We start from the raw sequence: 18,510 nt of genomic DNA, 5'->3' as shown, positions 1-18,510 counted from the left end.
TAAGAGTGTGAATAATTAATCATATTTAACGGGTAATTTCATCACTCAATTTATTACTCACGTACATTGTTTGCCCCTTTAAGATCCAATATTTCGTCTCTAGATTTTTTAAATATTTTTTATTGTATACGCTATACACTAGGGCGCTGTTCCCGTTAATTTATTAATCTCGATCTCTCTCTCTCTCTCACATTCACCCGGCAACATCGTACATTCGATTGCATCAATATAATTACTTATTCATTAGACTTCTTTTTATGCACCCGCAAATACACATTTTGGTGCTTCCCATTTCATATTTTTTCACTGTAATAAATAAAACAGGGGTGTGGCACATTATCTACAGTGGTTTTCTCTCGTCACATTTTCTTTCCTAAACTTAAATTTAATTCAATTTTACGAGTACCACGCATATCGTTTCTTCTCATGTACGAATTCGGGTCTGGAGAAGGCTATTCATTTCTTGGTTTCTCTCTAATTCCACTTTATTGAGTTTCTCGTGAGGAAAATGGGGATTTGGAAAATGTAGATGTTTATCTTTTCCTTTCTCTTTAGAGTTTACGAAGGGTGCAGGTTTTTTTGTTCCTAAAAGAAGTAGAAAGTCAGGACTAATAGGGAAAGGGGGAAGGGACTTACACTAAATCGGCGCGGCGATGTCGTCGCGCCCAAAAATCACAAGTTATTATTGAATGCACATTGATTCAATGAATTCTGTGATAAAGTGGCAAAACTTGATCGTGTTGCGTACAAGATTATTTCGATAGTGAGTGATTTTACAAGAGAAAAACGTTGAGGAAGAATTACTGAAAAACTCAAATAATCATGAAAAGCAATTCCGTTTTAGTCCCTTTCTATTGCGGTTTGTCTTCGTTCGCTCCGAATAATTGACTGGCTATCATGTAAAAACACTTCAGAATTTCTTAAAAAATTTCTCCAGAGAACGCAAATGAGCCCTTCATTTCGCCTGAGAAATCCCGACCAGCGGCACATCTCTTACCTCAGAAAATACAAAATTTCTCTGTGAATTAATATTCATTCCTTACTATTCAAAAATAAAAATCGGCCCTAAAAATTCAACAATTTTTTAGGAATTGAGGAAAGATGATAGAACTCATGTAGAAAATTTTCCTGTATGAAGAGAGGCAATTATTGCTCCCACAACAGTCATTCTCTCACTTGACAAAACATAAAATTTTCTTCCCTAAACGAATCTTTTATCAATTTACATTTCTGCACAATTTTTCCTCCTTTTTCTCTCCGCATAAAATCACTCATGAACTCGATAATTCTCTCTGTTGTGTACCACTCCATCACCGAATTGTGACTTGTAAGCGCAAAGAGCATTGAAGAAACGGCCACGGTGCCCAGAGAGTCTCATATGGAGGAGGAAAAAGTGCGGGGAATGGCGTAAAAAGAGAACGTCAATCCCCAGTACAATTTATTCCAGATTGTCCAGGCAATTTATTTTCCTTTAGAACTTTGCGACACCGTCACCGTGCGAACGCTCGCCAACGAACGCGAAGGCATACAGTTTCATACTCCAATACAATATATTAATTATCTATACCTTTGTAGTATCAAAATAAACCTGCACATCGAGTGTAGATAGAATATTCTATGTACAATTGTAGAATTGTCTATATTGCTTTTTTTGGTTTTCAACATATTTATTCTCACGTTTATTTTCATTATTTTTGTTTCATCAATTCACCAACTTCTTACCTTTATTTGTAAAGTTTACTATTAATGACTCCTCCAACAGTTTTCAGTTTTTCGGCTGCACTTTGACATATTTTTTGTCCATATTTTTTTTAGTATCTTTTTTTCAGGAAATACTCTATGATTGAAATATATATCACAGATCTTAATGAGAAACGTTTCTAAATGTTCCGAAAGAAGCTGAAAATAGTTTTTTTATTATTTTAGTTACAATGGAACAATTGATTTTCTCATTTCGCTGGACGATGAAGGACAATTGCCTCCAGTTCATCCCCGAAATTTTGTTATTCCGTTAAAAACAAAAGTCAATAGTTATTTAATCTAGCAATTCCTACGTAAATTCAACGAGTGTCATGTGTAAAAGAGGAACATGACATTTAGCTCGTGAATAATGAGAGAAGATTGTCAATGGTTTGTTTTAATGGCAGAGCACTGTGGAAATATTAGAATAATACAATTCTCCATTGATTTCGAGTTTACGTTATTTTTCCCAATGCAACATATTGATCATTACATGCGAGTCACAGGGCGCATACGGTATACGCAGTACAAGAAGTGTGTTAACACTTACATTTCAATGTTTCTCCCCCTTCTCACATTTTTTTGACTCTTGATTAACGAGGAATCAACATCATTTGTCAAGCTCACCCTCTCTGATTGTCCTCTACGTATTTTTGTCCACTTGAAACTAAGTTCCCACTACATTTGTTTGTTTGTTTTCTATAAGAAAAAAAGACACCCTCAAGCATTGGTCAGAACATCGCGATTTTAGTTCACCCTGGAATATCCTCTCAATTCCATCACCACCCGAGACGAGAAAAATCGAGGAATTCTACACGAACGAAGAGGTTTTTGTTTTTCTCATTTCACAACGACGTCTATATTGTCATGCACTACGCATCTCTCGTGTCATTGTTTTATATTCCACCAAATCGCACAGTAAAGTTCATCAATTAAATGTTTACTTGAGGCAGCACACATACAATAACTCCCACGTTAACGTGTACAATTACCTACCTATCACCTATGTAATCACCTATATATGACTCATCATTAAACTCTAATACAAATTAATTCTTCATATTCATTTTTTTATAAACAGACTATGGAAGATTTATCACCGACTAACGAGTAGTACTCGTACACACCGATATTCAATTATGTTTCACGCGTCAAATTTACTTCTTATTTCATTAATAACATCATCAATCTGCGATGATTCATCAACAACACCAGTGCTTGTCTCTAAATAAGCACTTGGATCGACAATGATACTTATACTTTTACCATGCTCACCAGAGCTACCCGATGAACTATCATCAACATCCTCATCAACATAAATATTAACTTCAGCCTCTAGATCTCTAACGGGTGTGCAAATAACTTTATTAACTTCAGTTATATCTAAATCACTTGTACCAGCTGAATTATCATTCACCCCATCATCCCTAACACTCGTTGCAACATATAACTCATCGATATTAGTACCCTGAGACGACGAGAACTGTTCATTATCATTATCAGTGTATGTCTTAGTGTAATCACTGGTGATCTTGAATTTGGACGGTCTCCTCTCGTTAATTACAGAGTGAACGTCGAGATCTTCGGGTGGCTCGAGTCTCCCAAGTGGTTCATCCTTAGTCACATCCGGCCTGCGGCTTTTCGCCCCGTAACGCAGACTGTCGGGGCTGTCAACAACGGTTAATAAGTAATTTGTGGATTTTGTTGGTACACTTAGACTCGTGTCAGCTGTCTGTGGTGTCTCATCGAATGGCCTCCTCCCTATCGTCTTCACCTCGATACCCAGGCACACTCTCTCGCCGTCCTGCTCCACCTCGGGACGAAGATATTTGCTTTCGTGGGGCGATGGACTCCTCTGGGGAATAATTCGTGGTATCGAGAGATTGTTCACGGGTCTCGGTATCTCAGCTATTTCAAAGTGCGTCACGCTCGGCAGCAGTGGGCCACGCTGCTGCGAATGGAATGTTTGACGACGTTTGAGATTCATTCTCGACTGTTTAACACCACGATACGATGAGCTGCGTCTTCGACGATTGCTCCTACGCGTTGTCGAGCTAGACGAGTCGTCTGTGTGGAGTTGTCTCTCTGTTGGTGGATTGTAGATGAAGTTGGATGGTAAAGATCGAACTTTCGAGAGGCCTGGTCGTAATCTCTCCTTGAGGTATTCACCATGAAATTCACGAATACGTTTGTCAGCCAAGTCGTCGTACTTTCGCAATCTGTCGAGGCCATTCAGCCGTAGTTTCTCGAGGAGATCCTCATCACCAGCGTCCAATCCCAATTCAGCCGCCAACTCTTGTCTCTCGTTCTCCTCCTCCTCGGCCTCGGCTCGCTCAAGCAACTCCTGCTGTTCAGCCGCCAATTCTCGCTCCAACTGCATCTCCATGTCGAGCTCATCCTCGAGATGCTTGTGGCTCTCCTCGAGGTGTTTCATCAATACCGCAACCACAACATTAACAAGAACAAATTGTGCCATGAGAACAAAAATAACGAAGAAAATCGGCGCTATTATTGTACTGACACAGCAGTTCTTGACACAGTCTGTGGAATCGTCACAATCATCACGTAGTGTGTCCTTCATGATGCCATTCCAATTGTCACCGGTTGCTACCCTGAAGAGGGTCAAAAAGGCCATGCCAAAGTTACTGAAGTGCGCATGCTCACCGAGACCCTGACACGGTAGTTCATCGCTGCACTCTGCACAGATAAAATGAGGAGAACGAAAAAAAAGTGGAGATTGCAATTAAAATATCATGAAATCAATAGTTGAAACTACTTCATCGCCCGAATACGATTAAAATTAATGACTCACCGAGTCTACCAAACAGCTCCACCCCCAGCGCTGCAAATATGAAGAACAAGAGGAAGAATAAGAGACCCAAATTCCCCACCTGCGGCAATGCCTGCATCACCGTGTCTAACAGAGCTCTTATTCCCTTTGCCATCTTCAGTAGTTTCAGAACTGGAAGTATACGACATAATAAAAGTCGTTAAATTTACGAGGGACAATAAAAACTTATGGAAATAAAAATAATCCAATAGTTACAAAATCAATACTGACCTCTTGCAATACGCAAGACCCGCATAACACGAATAATTGTTGGATTTATCGGTATTATCTTGGACTCAAGCTCCTCAAGTACAATTCCAACAACCGATAGAATAACAATACCAATGTCAAGCTGATTCCATCTGTCCTTCATGTACAATTTAATTCCCAATGCAAGTACTTTCATCATAGATTCGAGAATGAATACAGCAGTGAAGAAGTAATTAAATATTTTCAATGCATATGTCAGTGCTTTTGGCATCATATAAAATTCCATGGCCATTGTTACAACATTTAATCCAATAACAGCGGCTATTGCAAGATCAAAATACTTTGATGTTACAACATTGTGCACCAGTAGTCTCGGCTTCGAGTAGTTTTGATAATAAGGTGGTTGATGCATTTTACGCCTCTTCTTTTCCATCTGCAGTGCCCTCTTGGCGGCTCTGCGTACCCGCTCCTCCTTCTCCTGCTCCTCACGGCAACGATGAAAATTTTCAACAACAACACCAACAAACATGTTCAAAACGAAGAAACCAACGAGCAAAATAAATGCTATGAAATACAACAAACGCCACTCCGAGTAGTTCTCCTCAGGCTGTTGATCAACACCAACAGCATCCAATCCTGTGTACATTATATTAACCCAACCGTCTCTCGATGATAATACGAAGAGTGACATAAGAGCTTTACCGAGATCATCAAAATTGTACTTTCTATTCACCCATACGTTTCTCTTATCCTTCAAGCAGTCTGTTTTATTGTGTACATCTTTAATATCAGGACCGTCGCAGTAAAAAAAGGCCCCTTTGAATAGCTGCACACCGAGTATACCAAATATTATGAAGAATGTGCAGCATATTAGAACGATATTGCCAATTGGCCTCAGGGATGATAACAACGTTTGCACCACTAGTTTGAGACCAGGTGCACGATTTATAACTCGTAGAGGCCTCAGTGATCTCAGTAGACGAAATACACGTAGTATTCCAAATATCCGTGGACTGCTGGACGATATTAAGGACATCAACAAGTCAACGATTGATATTATAACGAGGGAGCCGTCCATTATGTTCCAGCCAGAGGTAAAATAGGCGTCTGGACCGTACAGCATCCCCGAGGCCACCACCTGCAATCATATCGACAAAGGGGATTACTCGCAGTCTCTCGAATCCAGGTGCCACGATATCCTGAACATAATGTTTCTTCTACATATTTTTCTCATGCTACTTTCACAAATAACAGATGTTTCCCTTTAATACTGGATCCAGGTTGTTCTACACGATGTATGATACTTCAACAGAGCAGAACACACTTGCATCCATTTTTACAGTCTGAATAAAACAGTGACTCATGCACGATTCTGCTTAATGGAAGGCAAAAGGTAAAATATCGTTAAATGCATTTTGCGATTTAATTTTTGACCATCACTGAACAATTTCCAAATTGGCTTGCCTTTGTTGCAAGCGTTATATTATACACTGGCGAAATACTCCACTAGGTGTTTCAAGTTGACAGTAATTAAGAGCCCTGTATTTTGGGAAACAGCTACTACAATTAGTGAATTGCTTTTTCTAAAAACAGGTGAAACAAATTATTGCCACTACTCACCTTAACAAACATCTCGATTGCAAATACAACGGTGAATACATAATTGGCAGTGGCAAGAAATGCCCTCTCACGACTGTCTGATGTTATTGTAGGGCGTTCCATAGCAAGTGTTATGCAATTTAATCCGATAAATGCAAGTACAACATTGTCAAACCATTTTCTATCGACAAACCATGTACACCACATACGAAATCTATTGTTTGGTGAAAATATGTACAATGAGTATTCGTCTCGCTCTTTCATACAGCCCTTTGGCTCGAAAAACATGAAGATTTTTTTAATTCTCTCAACACTGCTTGCACTACCACCACCGTTTGAGGGGGGTGTTTGTTCACTGTGCGATGAGTATCTATCGTTCTCGGTATCATCTTGTACTCTTTTAATGCGCGGTAATGCACCCGTATCAATTGTCAAATTATTGATTGTTCGTGGTGTTGTACTGGATGGAATATCCTCGTAGGGCAAAACTTTGTGAGCCTGAACAATGTCATAGCTGCGAAGTGAATTTCTTCGGGATAAATCGTCAATCCATCTCATCTAGAAATTGAATAAAAGAATTCAAGGTGAGGAGTCTATTCAGCTGGAGATGCAATCGAATGAAATTGAAATGAGGGGAATGGAAAATGGAAAAATAATGGAAAACTCTCGAAGGGGGGTGGGGAGGGGGGGGGGCGAGTTTGAACATTCGATGAAGAGTGCTTTAATTAAAATAGAAAATTTTTCAATGAAAAGAGGAACTCCTTTTTGTATCCACCCACCTGATGAGAAGTCGTATAACAATGCCCTATTGACGAGCTATGACTCCTGATAGAATTGTTAGGGCTGAGGCTACGATTGTGGGTCGCAATCATGGTAGCACGGTTGTTGGGTGCATCTCTCTGCGTGTCATTGCGTATTGAACCGTGGAGGTATCCACCGTTGTAACCCATGTATTCACCGGTGCACAATCTACTTGATGAGGAAAAAATGTAAATACGAGAAATTTTTCATCAAATTGTGATGATGTAGGCGATGACGAAACGTTATAATAAACATTGGTATTGATGGTTAATATTAATGTTTATTGGAATCAGAAGTATTGGAATTATTGATGAATTAAATCTGATGAAATGGATCTCAATCTGAAGCCCGAGTGTCATTTATACCTTCGCGCCCGCACGTGTTTTTTTTTAATGAAATAGGAAATATGATAGAATCACTGAAGACGGGAGTTTATGTACCGTTATACGTCTTGTGACGTCAGAGGATATTGTTGGATAGGATTTTGGAGTGATAGGAGGGGAACTTTAGACCGGAATTTTGACACTCTCGCACTACAGATTCAACCATTTTCAATCATCAAATTTGTGAATTAAATTGCGTGGAAAAAATTTGACGAAAGTCATGAATATTCAGCGTCATTAACCCTCTGAGGCCCAATTCTTACGGAAAGTGCGAAGAGTGGTGAAAACGCCCATTCATCTCAGAGGGTTAAAATTACATTCTGCACAGAATTAATATTTTTCGAAACACTCGTTGTTTATAAGTAAATAATTTAAATTGTTTAAACTTCCAGAAATCTCATTTTTTACGCATGAAATCCATTTCTGGGAAAATTCTGAATATGAATAAATTTTTTGCGATTCCGAACAAATGATTTTCATGGTGGAAAATTGATTGTTTATAAATTATTTATAGAATTTATAAAATTATTTAATCAGTCTTTCTCCAAAAGTAAATTTTCAGTTTTTTTTTAGATTTTTAAAATGATTTCTAACGGTTCAATAATGAGATTCAAATTCAGGCCTGCTAAGTTTAAATAATAAAATTATTGTAAAATGTCCGGAAACTTAGGGTCAAATGGGGTTCAAATGAAAGCTCTGATGTTCGACTACAAAAGGAGAAAACCATTTCATTGGAGAAAAAATAGCCAAAGTACTTGGATATCCTCAAATAATGATGCATTTGGAATGATAACTTTACCCAAAATTCGATCCACTCGTGCTACGACCATTGTTCAAAATAGTGGCTTGTGCTGGGTCCTCATCACTCTGTGACCACCGTTTACGACAGATTGATGGCCGTGACAGACGCCAGGAATATCCCCTGCGTATTCTTGGTGGACTCGTGTTTGATAATTCACGGGATGGCGAGGAATTCGGGAATGTCGATATACCAGGGCTCATTCGTCTCGATGTCTGGCTTCCCACCAGATTGTTTGTTGCATACTTGTGGTTGTTGTTGTCCGGGGGCTTAAGGAATCCTGATGTTATGCTGCACTGACTCTGCGGAAGATGGAATCGATCGGTCATTTCCCTTTATCAATTCATAAAGCCTCGAGACTCTCAAGTGATCAAATGGAAAAACTGAGCAAGGCTGTAGCTCACTCAGTTATTAATCAGCAAATACCTCCGGACGGGAGGGGCTCAGAGAGATGTACCAAGGGACCTTTCTGCGTAAATTTTCAAGGGCTATAAGGAGAAAAAAATACGAGAATTTTTCTCGTGGAGGAATATGGGTTCAATCTCCCACACTGAGAAAAACTTTCTAGAAAAATTCGTGTGCTGGCACATAAACCCGTCACAATTCGCATACTTGAAAAAATTATTGTGTAGTACCAGAAAAATTATCGTTCAGCACCGGAAAAAATATTGCGAGAACCCCAATTTTTCTGGTGCCGCACGAGAATTTTTCTGCAAACTTTTTCTCCGTGCAGACCCAAACGAAAATTTTTCGTCTATTCACGAAAATTTCTCACAGCCACAGTATTTAATTTGGTGGCGCCAGTAACATTTAGTGGATTCCATTAAAAAAGTGGGGTTTCCCCTCAGTTGACTGGCACAAAAAATTATACTTAGAGATGTTGAAAAATTAATTCCAATCGAAGGGAAAAGTCCTGAAAGAACGATAATGTTCCTTACTCTTCGCGATAAATTTCGTCCGGGAGAGCCATTCGAGGCAGGCGATAAAAAGCCATGGAAAAAAATATCACGCACACGAAATACATCTCGTAATGAATTCTGCTGGACCCCTCCAATCCCGAGATCTCCGGAAAATAATTAGAGGATCACAACAGTACAAATGCCCCAGGCAATTTCAACTCACACTAGATCGATCAATGGATTCGATTGACAAATTAATCGGATAAATGGCCCGGTAATTAATGTCTCTGTAACCAGTGTCCAATGTGGTATTCGGAGAATCCTGGGGCGTCGCCGCAGTGTGAGTTATCGTGGGTGGTTGACCCGCGACCCCCATCATTTTATTCTCTTTCTGTATGTTACACTTGAGCTCCTCGATAGCCGCCTTCCTCCACATGCGATTATGCTTGTCCCGTCTGTAGTTATCCTTGAATTTTCGAAGATCGTCGACACTTTGCCACGAATTCTTGCGCTCCTGAAATTCGATAATGCAAGGCAGGCACGTATTAGTGGGAGACAGCACGGAAATTTCGAAACTGCAGGTGACTTTATCCACCATGCTGACGAGTTTACCACTTCGATTTAATGTGAAAAATATAAAAACATTGGGTTTTAATTTTTTTTATTGATCAGAAAGAAGCTTTAGGAGAATAAACTCTTCAAAAGTGTCCTCATCATGCTTGTCTGAATAATAAAATCATTTTACAATGATTTTATTATTTAAACGTCGCAGATCTGAATTTGAATTTCGAAATAATTTCAATTATTTATTTATAAAAAACGAATGTTGAAAAAATAATAATTCCGTGCAAAATGTAATTTAAATGACGCTAAATATTCATGATTTTTTGATGATATAAATCTGTAGTGCCTCCTGTACCGAACTGTAAAAGATTCTTGAACATCCTTAATACGGAAATAGTAAACTCATCAGCGCGATAAACGAAGATTCCCTGCGATTATGAATTTTTCGTGCGCTTTCCGCTTAAGAAAACCATTCAAGTCCATCGAGAGGACATTCGAATGTACACAGGAGTATACGAACTTGAGGGGTGTAGGTGTCACTGTCGGTTATCGAGTGTGACCCTGACAGTCTCGAGCTAGATCCCTCGTCACTGCCAATACCAGACTCCTTCGCAGCGAGCTTTGCCATTTCCCTTTGTTCCCTTTCACGTCGTTCATTTCTCTACAGAGAGAAAGTAAACAAACCGGAGAAAAAAATGTTGAGGTAAGCGGGGGGGAATAAAAAACGGAGAATTAATTGCCGGGGCTTTCTGACATGAAATCCCCGTCTAACTCAGAGTGGATTCACTTACCTCGGAAGAAAAACCCTCGACAAGAATGGCAACGAGCAAATTGAACAGAACATAATTGCCAAATGTCATTAGTGCGACAAAGTAGAGTGCAGCCCAGTGAGATGTCTTCTGCATCCCATTGAATAGCACAACATTCCAGTCCTCCTGTGTAAGTATCTGTTCGAAAGATAAATAAAGTATCCCAGTGAAATACCAAGTTTTTTTTAATCCACTAGAACGTCAAATCAAGAAATGAAACGAGAGAAAAACAAAAGTTGTAGGGAAAAAAAATTGAGGTAACGATCGAAGCAGAGAGAAGAAAGTTCGACTACATCCACATATTTTATTCATCTCAATAAAACATCATAGGGCTTTTAGATCAATGAGGAGAATTGGAAATAATGTCAAAAGAAAAATACTAGCCATGCTTCCATCGTTATTCTCGATGTTGGCATGTGAGTAAATAATTTAAAATCATAAATACAACATTCCCCGAGTGTACGAGTGTTTGTTTGCTTAACGAGCGCTGTAAGTACAACGACATTTATGAATGTAAACAGTAAATAATAGAGAACAATGACAGACAGTGAAGAGACATACAACAGACAAGAAGAAGTTGATAAAAGTTGGGTTTTATTCAGGTGCTTGTAAAATACTCAGTGAGAGGGTAGCTTTTATCGAAACATTGGTACCTGAAATACAGTGACAAGTGCCCAGACGATGTCGTTGAAATGCTTTCGATCACAGCGACACATTGGGTGGTGTGATACCACTTCGGCACAGGTACATGGCCGACTCCGGTCCGCCCACATGCAAAACTTACCCCCGAACAGGTACATTCCTAGTATGCTGCAACCGAAGACAATCCGGTATCGCCTTAGAGTCATTTGTCTTATCCACATTCTCCGGGATTGGGGGTGGGGTACAATTATTATTTTATGGCGGATGGTTCTATTATCACCAGCTCCGAGACACCGTTTCTCTATGTGGGAGGATTTAGTGGGATTTACGGGGAGTGTCACTGATTGTGAGATTTTCCGAGTTTTGACGGGAATACTCATTTGAATTAAGAATATTGGAGTTTTCGGTGCAGTGGGAGTAGAAAAGAGGTTGCATGATGTAATTGTGTAACGAATTTGGGAAATTTGCCTGGTTACGTGCCATGATAACTAGTTCGAATGAATTACACTGGTAGAAAAGATTATTTTTATTGAGATGTTTCTTTCTTAGAACAAGTACTATAAAATAAATCAGGTCTTACGGTGAATGTCAATCATTTCTTCTTGAGGTACATTTACTTGAATCAAATAAAACAGTCCTTGGCGTCAAGTTACATGCATTCACCACAAAAATGGAAAAGTTCAATTTTTTTTTACCGAATATAATGTCCAGTCGAGAAATTTTCTACTTTCATGAATTGATAATCTTTCGAGAACTAAAATTCGTATCTAGAAGATGATTGAATTGAGGAATGAATTGAATGCTGTTTTTTTAATGAAGCCGATGTTTAAATTGAGCGATACTTTGGGCTAAATACGAGCGCGTAAAAGTGTTTTTCGACCTGTGGGAGGCGCATAGCGCTCGCCGAATGCGCGTGCGAAAAATTTCACTTCACGCATTAGTGATGAAATAGTATTTTTCGACACAGTGACAAAACTTTTTTTTCACAACGTTCGTGAGCGGCGTCTTATCACGCGCAGCGTGCGTGAATCGAGGCTTCGCGAACCGAGTGGAAAAATGTATATTCCCGCCAAAAATCCGTTTTCCTCTCAGTAACACCAAAACAAATAACCTCAATCATTCTCCTGGTTTTTAAATGAAAAAAAAATATTTACAAACTAAGGGTTGGTTTTGCGTGCGTCCGTACACGTAAAATACGAGCGTTTGCGTATTGTATATTTAAGCAGTTAGGGTAGTTTAATCAAAACCAGAAGGAGGGACCAACATTCCGCAGGGGTTGGACGGAAAAAAATTAGGGGAGAAAAAAAACAGGGATGAGGCTCATTGAGGCAGATCTGAGGCAATCAGCTCACGGCCTCTATCCCAAGTGGCACTCAAGCATGAGGTAAGTGAGAATAGGGTTGTGGGGGGGGACTCAACTAATTAGCAGTATTTTGTACGATGTTCTTCGAAGCTCGCTCAAAACCATTGTAAGTACACTGGATAAAATACAACTATATATTATACTGCATATGTGTGTATGAAAAAATGGTATTACATGTGAGTTTGTGATTACTGTGATGATGCTATTCTCTTATTAATTCAACTATAAACTCTTAATGATACTCTATCCGTGGTAATGCGTTAATTTTTAATGATCGCTGTTAATTGTGTATCCGCCCTCTTTCGCATCGCGAGAAGAAAAAGCACTGGGTCTTAGCTTCCTGAACTATCATTCCGAAGAGTGTACAGTAACCCGAGAGTGTTTGAACGACGTCGGGCGGCAAATATGCACTGCACGATATCATAATAATCATAATTTAACACTGATAAATGATAATCATGCATAAGCTAACATTGATAGCGGCCAGAATCAACGATCGACCTTCTTTGCACACATAAAGAAGACGTCGAACGGGCATGCAAAAGCGATCGACCGCAGCCCAACGCAATTATCATTGGAATATACCCGGCTGTTATATTCAGAATGTTCACCGAATGAGGCAGCTCGTTGAATGTAACATTGTTCCCTCAAATTCCTTTGGTTTCTAAATCCTTTCCCCGTGGCATTTTCGTTCACCGTGATTACGGCAGTCACGCGAGAGTTACGATACTACGAATTGAGCTCCAAAGTTCTTGGTCTAACCCGATAATCCCATTTCCCCCAGAAGTTGAAAATGTAAATAATTTACATTCGTCGTTATGTATTCATGTACTCAATTTCTACCCTCAAATCCCAATCATCCCAAGAGTATACAGTGTGAGTTTTTTCAGAGTAACAGAGGTCATTCATAGTTTATGTGGAAGCAAGAGAAGCGTGGTGATGGACAGGGGATAGGCACAGGCATCATGCTCAAGATTATTAATCTTTCGTTACTCGTGTGGGATGCACTACACACCCCAGGGATTTTTTCAATAATTTTTTGAAGTATTTCAATTATCCATTTCCATTTTTTCGTTTTTATCGTTTATTATGTTTAGTTATCCGGTTGTAATTATAAGAAAAACGCAATTGAAAATTTTGTTGAAAAATCAACGAGTAACGAAGGACTCACCAATACTGTGAGATTATATTCTTGGATTTTGTTATGTTTCCTCAAATAGATTGAAGATGATTGATTGATGCATTACAAGAGGAGTTAAGGGGAAGTAGATTATCAGATAAAAAAATTAGTCAAGAGATAAAATTCCGTCATTCCAAAAAACTTATACGTTACCTTTGTTCATAAATCATAAATGTAGATATGCGGTCACACACGAGAGTTTAGCTTTAAAAGAGTAACATATTGATAGACAATGGTGAACAAGAGAAGTGGAGAGATAGTGGAAGATTACAGTGGAGAGTTCAAATGTGAGAGGGAAGTGAGAGATTCACAGATTCAAGAGAGATCATGGAGAATTAGATGAATGGAGATTCAACAGATTTGAAGAAAAAAAAGATAAATATGGTTATACTACAGCCCTCGACGAACTCATTAATTTCAATCTCTTTTTAGTAATTTGTTAAATTCTTTTTTTTTTGTTATCCTGGTTAACTTTATGTGGATACCTGAAACACTGTCACTATTGCCCACAGTAACGAGTCAAAGTTTTTTCTATCGCACTCGACGTCAGAGCTGCCTTTCATCGTTTCACGGAATTTGCAACCGAACAGGTTCATCCCGAGAATACTACAACACAACGAAACGTGCGATATACAATTTTTTTTGTCTGCTCTTCTCAAATCCTGATTAGCTTCATCCTCCTTAACTTTTTCATTCTTAAACTCTACGTATTCTCAAAGCGCTCATCAACCAAAATCCCTTTGCTCTCAAACAATCCAGTGAATTTTATTTAACCATGAAAATCAACGGTTGAAAAATCGGTCTGTGAAGTAAACACGAGAAATAAAAAACAGAAAAACAAAAAAGAGAAGATAATAATCCTCTGGCACAAATGCTGAATGCACAGTATTTCATTAATGGATGCCTGAAGCGTCGTACTCGGTCTTTGAGTGGCCCGAAAGAGACAGAAAATGGGGAAAATGAGGGGAGTGGTGGGATAACTAAAAAAAAAGTAATAAAGCGACTCGTAAGCGACCTCATTGGATAGACGATTTAAGGATTTTCCACGTGGGGGGAGGTACACATCTGCCAAGCTTTACTAAAATATCGACGACAAAAAACATCGAGGATTGGGCGCATCAGAGTCACTCGTCAACAATGGAGAGAAACATTTTGAATGAAAAAAAAAATTGAATTCGATGTGAACAGAGCAGTAGAGTTAGGATCAAAGTACATGTAAACGCACGTCACTAATACATCTTTCATGTGCTCGCGTTAATGAGTCTCAATGATTTCATGAACTTGAGAAGTGGAAGTGGTATGAGAGCACTCAAATAACTGACAAATCAAAAATATAAAACGATATTGAGATATTGTGACGTTTGAAGTTTCACACACAAGCATTTCTCCCGTTAAAATGAGCAAATTAAATCAATAATGAAATTAATTGAGAAATGTAATGAGTGGAGCCGGCACAATTTGTCTAGACACATCACGATTGGTAATCAACAATATAAAAAGCACCATGCATAACACGTAATAGATCAATTCTAGTGAATATATAGTTCGATGCCTCAAGCAATTTCAGACCAAAAGGTGACAATGAAGAGAATTGTCACATCCATTTAATCTCTTTCTTTTGTATCATATTTTGTTAACGTGCCAACAACACCATCATCACCCATATTACACCGTCAGCGTTGTGTACTTCAATAAAAAAGAAATGACTTTAAAAAAAGCTCAAGCCATTGGCTGAAAGTCCAACCATTCACCACGATTAATTACTAGCAGTAAAAATCCCCCCTTACTGATTCCTACTCTCTTTTTTATACTTTTATTACAGTTACCCCTTACTCCCACTTTTTTATTTGTTTCATTGGAGAGAGGGCGCATTCGCACTAGACCGATGTTTCGACCAAACTCAAAATAACGATCGATTTTTCAAACAAAAAATGAATAAGCCTGCAGATGAAATGAAAATTCACGTGAATTTTCATGACTTTTTATTGTCTCCGCGGAGTAATTGAGAAAAATTGACAAAAATCAATGTCCGACGAATGATAAAAATACATATTTTCGGCTTTCAGCGTAAAAACAGATCATTCGAACAAATATTCATATATATGACGATAAATTTGATGTAAATGATAATTAAATAGCTATTGTTTCGTGACTTACCTGAATATAAAGATGAAGAGAACGAGGAGGGAAAAGAATACCGCAACATTGTCCATTGTACGTAGCATAACGAATAATTGACGTCGTAAATTTGGCATAAAACGCACGAGTTTGAGGATTCTCAGAAGGCGAAATGTACGCAGTACACTCAAGCCTGAACTACCACCACGTTCAGCAGTGAGTGATTGACAAAGCTCGACGACACTGTGAATTTAATGCATTACCATTGGATTATACGTGGAGATGCTGAATAATTAGACGAGAGACATTTGCGGGCTAATCACGGGGAGGCGTGATTGAATTACCTAAGTATAACGACGATACCATCAAAGACGTTAAAGCCATTCGAGATGTATCCAAAGGGTCCCTCGGCTATGACTTTAAGCAACATTTCCACGGCAAATACAGCCGAGAAAACGGTGTTACTTATCTCCACTATCAGTGTCAATTGTTCCGGCTGTGGACGAAATTTCATCCGTTGAAAGGGGAGAAAAATATTTGAGAAACGGGAGGTAAATTTTCGGGAAAAATCTCAACTTCAGCCCTTTCTTTTTCCCTCAAGGATATCCAAGTATCTTTTATAGTTTAGCAGTTTGAGGAAGCGCGAGAGTACGTGGAAATCCTTCATTTACCTGATTATGATATTCGATTCCCATACTGAGGGTATTGATGAGAATTGCCAGGAGTATACCCTGCTGAAAGTACTTGTGCTCAACTAATTTTTGTATCCAACTGCGAGCGCAGGTGAGCCCAGATATACAACAATTGCCGGATGTAATGAAGAATCTTTTCACTTGTGAGAGCTCTTGCCCCTCAGTCTCTCCATTATCCGGGCACTGCGATGCCTCGGGTATGTCACACGAGCATGGACAAATTTCCGCATCATCGAGACTCGGGCCTCTATCGTCGCGGAAATTACTTCGCTCGGTAATTCCTGGATTGAGATAACAGAGCATTATACATTTGGAGATTGTGTATCAAGGATTTAGCAATTTGCTGTACGTGAGAATTGGATTTTTTTTTTCATCAAGGGGCAATAGACCTTTGGCAAGTGAATTGAGAAAAGTATCACGTCCCAATTGGCCGGTTGGCAGTGCTGCGCCCAGGGCGCCGCTGAGTGCCAGCAGTTCCTGGCAAGTCATCGCTTCGCTCGTCCCTAACTCCGCCTGGAACTGAAAGACGGACGAGAATCGGATTAAATGAACAGTTTTGACGTTTTTTTTTATTCAGAGGCTGGAAGCGTATTCATCGATTGAACGCAGTCTAGATCGAGTACAGAGCGGAAGATGTGCACTTTTGATAAAAATTGAATGGGTTAACAATTCTGCGGTGAATTGGCAAACTAGGATAAATGCATTTTTTCGAAAATGCGTCTTTTTGGTTGAGTCGCTTCCCAACAATTTGTGGAAGCGATTTGGGAATTTTTTTTTTTGAAAAAATGCACTTATCCTAGTTTACCAATTCACGTAAGATTTATTATCGCATTTTAGACAAAAAAATCGGACAGGGTTGTTCGTCACTCGCTTCGCTCGCTCTCATTGCGGGTCGAAACGATAACTTCCCGACAAATTCCCTTTTCTTTCTGTTTCTTAGAAAAAAACGCGAATTCTGAAAGATAATTTAAAAACCGCTGAGATAATTTGGCTCAATACTGAATCAAAAATCCATCGATGATACCAAAAAACTCAAATCCCATCATTTCTCTAGATAAAATTTGTGAATTTTCAAAGAAAACTCATTTTTTCAATTTTTTCCACATGTTTTATGTGAGTAAATAACGCACGGCCGAGGCGATCGTTCTCACAGGAACCGTGAGACAAAAGATGAATATTTCTCTTCAATTCAAGAAATTGTATTGTATTTGCACGTAATTTTTCACCGAATGAAGGATATTTGTAAGTTTTGGCGGAGAAAGTATGTGGAGAAAGATAAATATCCCGAGTTACACTGAGTAAATTTTTACGTTCGTCGGTTCTGCCATTTTTCTATCGACCTTGGCCTCATGTAAACATAGACAGGATATGCGCGCGAGATGAATAAAAGTTAAATTTTGGCTGACAATTTTTCCGCGTAAAGACATCCAAAGTTCCAAGCCTGAAAATGAAATAAACTTGTGTTCTCTGTGGAACTTTCCACATTTCCATCCATTTTCACTGAATAATTGAAGTCAAACTTGGGATTTCCATCAATTTTTCAATTAAATTGCGTTTTCCATTGTCGAGATTTCCTGAAATTTCACTGGGAACTCCACTTGTTAAAAATTTTCGAGATGAGCATTGAGGAATTTTAGGAAAAAAATTTCAACAACATCTGGGGACAAGGAGTGTTAATCCTCCCTCTTCAAGAAGCCGTTCAGTGGCATGTGGATTAGTAGAATATGAACTTGAATATGATGTAAACATACTTGACTGATGTGATTAACTGGGGTTGTGGACCAAACGTTTCCATCGCCCGTCTGCGTCATCTTCTCACTCGAGCAAATGTTACGCTCCCCACTGGCTGGCTGACCTATGGATCCCGGTAATGTGTTTACA

At 39.0% G+C, this 18,510-nt stretch overlaps 1 protein-coding gene across 1 annotated transcript; it reads right to left on the bottom strand.

The window, feature by feature from the left end:
• Positions 1-24: 24 nt before the first annotated feature.
• Positions 25-18,460, bottom strand: LOC107048204 (voltage-dependent T-type calcium channel subunit alpha-1H). Its single transcript, XM_029126704.1, has 15 exons — positions 18,381-18,460; positions 17,019-17,148; positions 16,609-16,910; positions 16,282-16,433; positions 15,977-16,180; positions 14,305-14,425; positions 10,617-10,772; positions 10,346-10,486; positions 9,485-9,775; positions 8,363-8,664; positions 7,159-7,348; positions 6,401-6,937; positions 4,802-5,918; positions 4,553-4,702; positions 25-4,437 (listed from the first exon to the last, which is right to left on the bottom strand). The coding sequence occupies exons 1-15, from the start codon at positions 18,438-18,440 to the stop codon at positions 2,885-2,887; spliced, it is 5,406 nt and encodes a 1,801-aa protein (XP_028982537.1). The 5' UTR covers positions 18,441-18,460; the 3' UTR covers positions 25-2,884.
• Between the last annotated feature and the right edge of the window lie 50 nt (positions 18,461-18,510).

Source organism: Diachasma alloeum, unplaced genomic scaffold, assembly GCF_001412515.2.
Source record: "Diachasma alloeum isolate Michigan unplaced genomic scaffold, Dall2.0 Dall_scaffold_00176, whole genome shotgun sequence".
In the NCBI taxonomy this organism is placed as follows: domain Eukaryota; kingdom Metazoa; phylum Arthropoda; class Insecta; order Hymenoptera; family Braconidae; genus Diachasma; species Diachasma alloeum.
The sequence above is the reverse complement of the archived record's forward strand: the minus strand, read 5'-3'. Positions and strand labels throughout refer to the sequence as shown.